This window comes from Rhinopithecus bieti, unplaced genomic scaffold (genome assembly GCF_001698545.2).
Source record: "Rhinopithecus bieti isolate Rb0 unplaced genomic scaffold, ASM169854v2 scaffold_9899, whole genome shotgun sequence".
Lineage (NCBI taxonomy): Eukaryota > Metazoa > Chordata > Mammalia > Primates > Cercopithecidae > Rhinopithecus > Rhinopithecus bieti.
Genome location: NW_016806979.1, coordinates 6,773,530 through 6,776,215, shown reverse-complemented (window position 1 = coordinate 6,776,215; position 2,686 = coordinate 6,773,530). Strand labels below are relative to the sequence as shown.

At 53.5% G+C, this 2,686-nt stretch overlaps 1 protein-coding gene across 1 annotated transcript in view; it reads left to right on the top strand.

The window, feature by feature from the left end:
• The first annotated feature begins 1,247 nt into the window (after positions 1-1,247).
• Positions 1,248-2,686, top strand: part of PGLS (6-phosphogluconolactonase) — a 4,883-nt gene continuing 3,444 nt past the window's right edge. The window contains exons 1-2 of the mRNA XM_017879567.1: positions 1,248-1,279; positions 1,704-1,863. Coding sequence (XP_017735056.1) covers positions 1,248-1,279; positions 1,704-1,863 — 192 coding nt within the window. The remainder of the gene's footprint in view (positions 1,280-1,703; positions 1,864-2,686) is intronic.

The window sequence follows — 2,686 nt, the reverse complement described above, 5'->3', positions numbered from 1 at the left end:
CCTCCCTCCTTCCTTCCCTCCCTCCCTCCCTCCTTCCTTCCTATACTTTCTTTCCTTTTCCTTTCCTTTTCTTTCTTTTTTCGAGATAGGATCTTGCTGTGTTGCCCAGGCTAGAGTGCAGAGGCACGATCATGGCTTACTGCAACTTTCAACTCCTGGGCTCTATCAATCCTCCTGCCTCAGCCTCCTCATTAGCTGGGACCACAGGTGTACACCACCAGGCCCAGCTATTTTTTTTTTTTTTTTTTGAGTTGGAGTTTTGCCCTTGTTGCCCAGGCTGGAGTGCAATGGCACGATCTCAGCTCACCGCAACCTCTGCCTCCCGGGTTCAAGTGATTCTCCTGCTTCAACCTCCCAAGTAGCTGGGATTGCAGGCATTTACCACCACGCCCAGCTAATTTTGTATTTTTAGTAGAGACAGGGTTTCTCCATGTTGGTCAGGCTGGTCTCGAACTCCTGACCTCAGGTGATCCGCCCGCCTCGGCCTCCCAAAATGCTGGGATTACAGGCATTAGCCACCGCTTGAGGCTGCTAATTTTTTATTTTAAGTAAATATGAAGTCTCACTATGCTGCCCGGGCTGGGCTCAAACTCCTGGGCTCAACTGATTGTCCCACCTCAGCCTCCCAAAGTGCTGGGATTACAGCCATGAGCCACCATGCCTGGCCATTTTCTGGTGTTTATAAGCCTCAGGTTTATGGTGTTTTGTGATAGCAGCCTGCATAGACTAACACAGGGAACTTGGACAAAGCAGAGTGGTCTTTCCAACTATGGATACGATTGTGTCCCTCCCCAGCTCACACACCCTCCTTGGCTCCCCAGTGCCCTCAATGTGGAGCTCATACTCCTCAGCATTCAAGGCAGTCAGCCCCTGCGTTTACTTTGTGGCTCACCTTAGCATTGCCTCAGCTCACTGGACTAGACTCTGCACAACAGTGAGGCACCGAGACATGGAAGCCATCTCAGAGCAGATCAGGACTCCCTGGGCGCATCTCAGCAGGATAGGGCTGCAGCTTTCTCCTTGCAGGAGGCCTGACTCCAAGTGCTTTTGAGTTAAATCTGCTGCCAACTCCTCCACCATTCACAGGCCAGGGCATCTACTGTGCGTTGTCCACAAGTGCTGGGCCTGGGCAAACCTGGCCCCCACTCCCTATAGTGGGGCAGGTGCAGGCGGGGGTGGCTTCTCGGAGGAAGTGGCCTGAGAGATGTATAGGAGTTTCCCAGGCAGCGTCAGGAGGGAGGGTGGGGATGAAGAAGGTCACCCTTCTCCATGGAGGGCGGTGAGGGGCTGAGTTTTATCCCAAGGGCTGTGGGACCCTGGAGGCTTTGAAACAGGACAATGGGCTGGCTAGACACGTGCAGGCTGTGGCCAGGAAACCCCCCAAATACAACGGAATTGAAAGACTCCTGTAATGCTGGCCCCAGCAGGAACCACCATGATCTCGATTCACCCAGGAGAACCGCCCTCCTGTCCAGCCCCCCAAGAGCAGCAGGGCTCCCTCTTGCCCTTGAACCTCCTGTGCCCTGAGAGGCAGCATCACCCAGGGCTTAGGATCCTGGCTTCCAGCATCCCAGAGGTGACTCACCAACCAAAGTATCACTCACCAACCGAAGGACCTTGCACAAATGCGCCAGCCTCCCCATGCTTCAGTCTCCCCATCTGTAAATGAGTGTTACAATAGTAATGTCATAGCCTCCCTGGAGGATCCAGGTGGTTACGTTACTGTTGGTGACACTGTCCCTCTGTTGGCTGCAGACGCATCTTCTCTCCAGATTGCCGATCCCAGAAAGCCAGGTGATCACCATTAACCCCGAGCTGCCTGTGGAGGAGGCGGCTGAGGACTACGCCAAGAAGCTGAGACAGGTGAGCCCCAAGGAGCAGCTGCAAGGGAGTCACATCCACGAAGTGGCCACACCCCAGGCAACAGAGCGGCCTTCTGATTGTCACCAGCAGGAACTGCCCCAGGGATAACTGGCAGATCCCTTTGAGGAATCCCCTCTTCAAGGCCACAGCCCTGCCCTGGGAAGCCTGAAGGCCACCCAGCCTCTGTTGCCCAGGTAACAGGCCTGGGTCCTCACATCTTGGTGAAATATGATGGGTGTGGCTTTGATCACAGGCTAGGCTGAGCACAGTTTCCTGTGTTACAGCTACTTGTATTTCATTCATTCTTTGTTTTTTTTTGTTTGTTTGTTTGTTTTTTTTGAGAGGGAGTATTGCTTTGTCGCCCAGGCTGGAGTGCAGTGGTGCGATCTTGGCTCACTGCAAGCTCCACCTCCCGGGTTCATGCTATTCTCCTGCCTCAGCCTCCTGAGTAGCTGGGACTACAGACGCCGGCCACCGCACCCAGCTAATTTTTTATATTTTTTAGTAGAGACGGGGTTTCACCGTGTTAGCCAGGATGGTCTCGATCTCCTGACCTCATGATCCACCTGTCTCGGCCTCCCAAAGTGCTGGGATTACAGGTGTGAGCCACTGTGCCCGGCCTTGTTTTTTTTTTTTTTTTGAGACGGAATCTCACTCTGTCACCTAGGCTGGAGTGCAGTGATGCAATTTCGGCTCACTGCAACCTCTGCCTCCCGAGCTCAAGTAATTCTGCCTCAGCCTCCCAAGTATCTGGGACTGCAGGCACTCGCCACCATGCCTGGCTAATTTTGTGTTTTAGTAGAGACAGGGTTTCACTATGTTG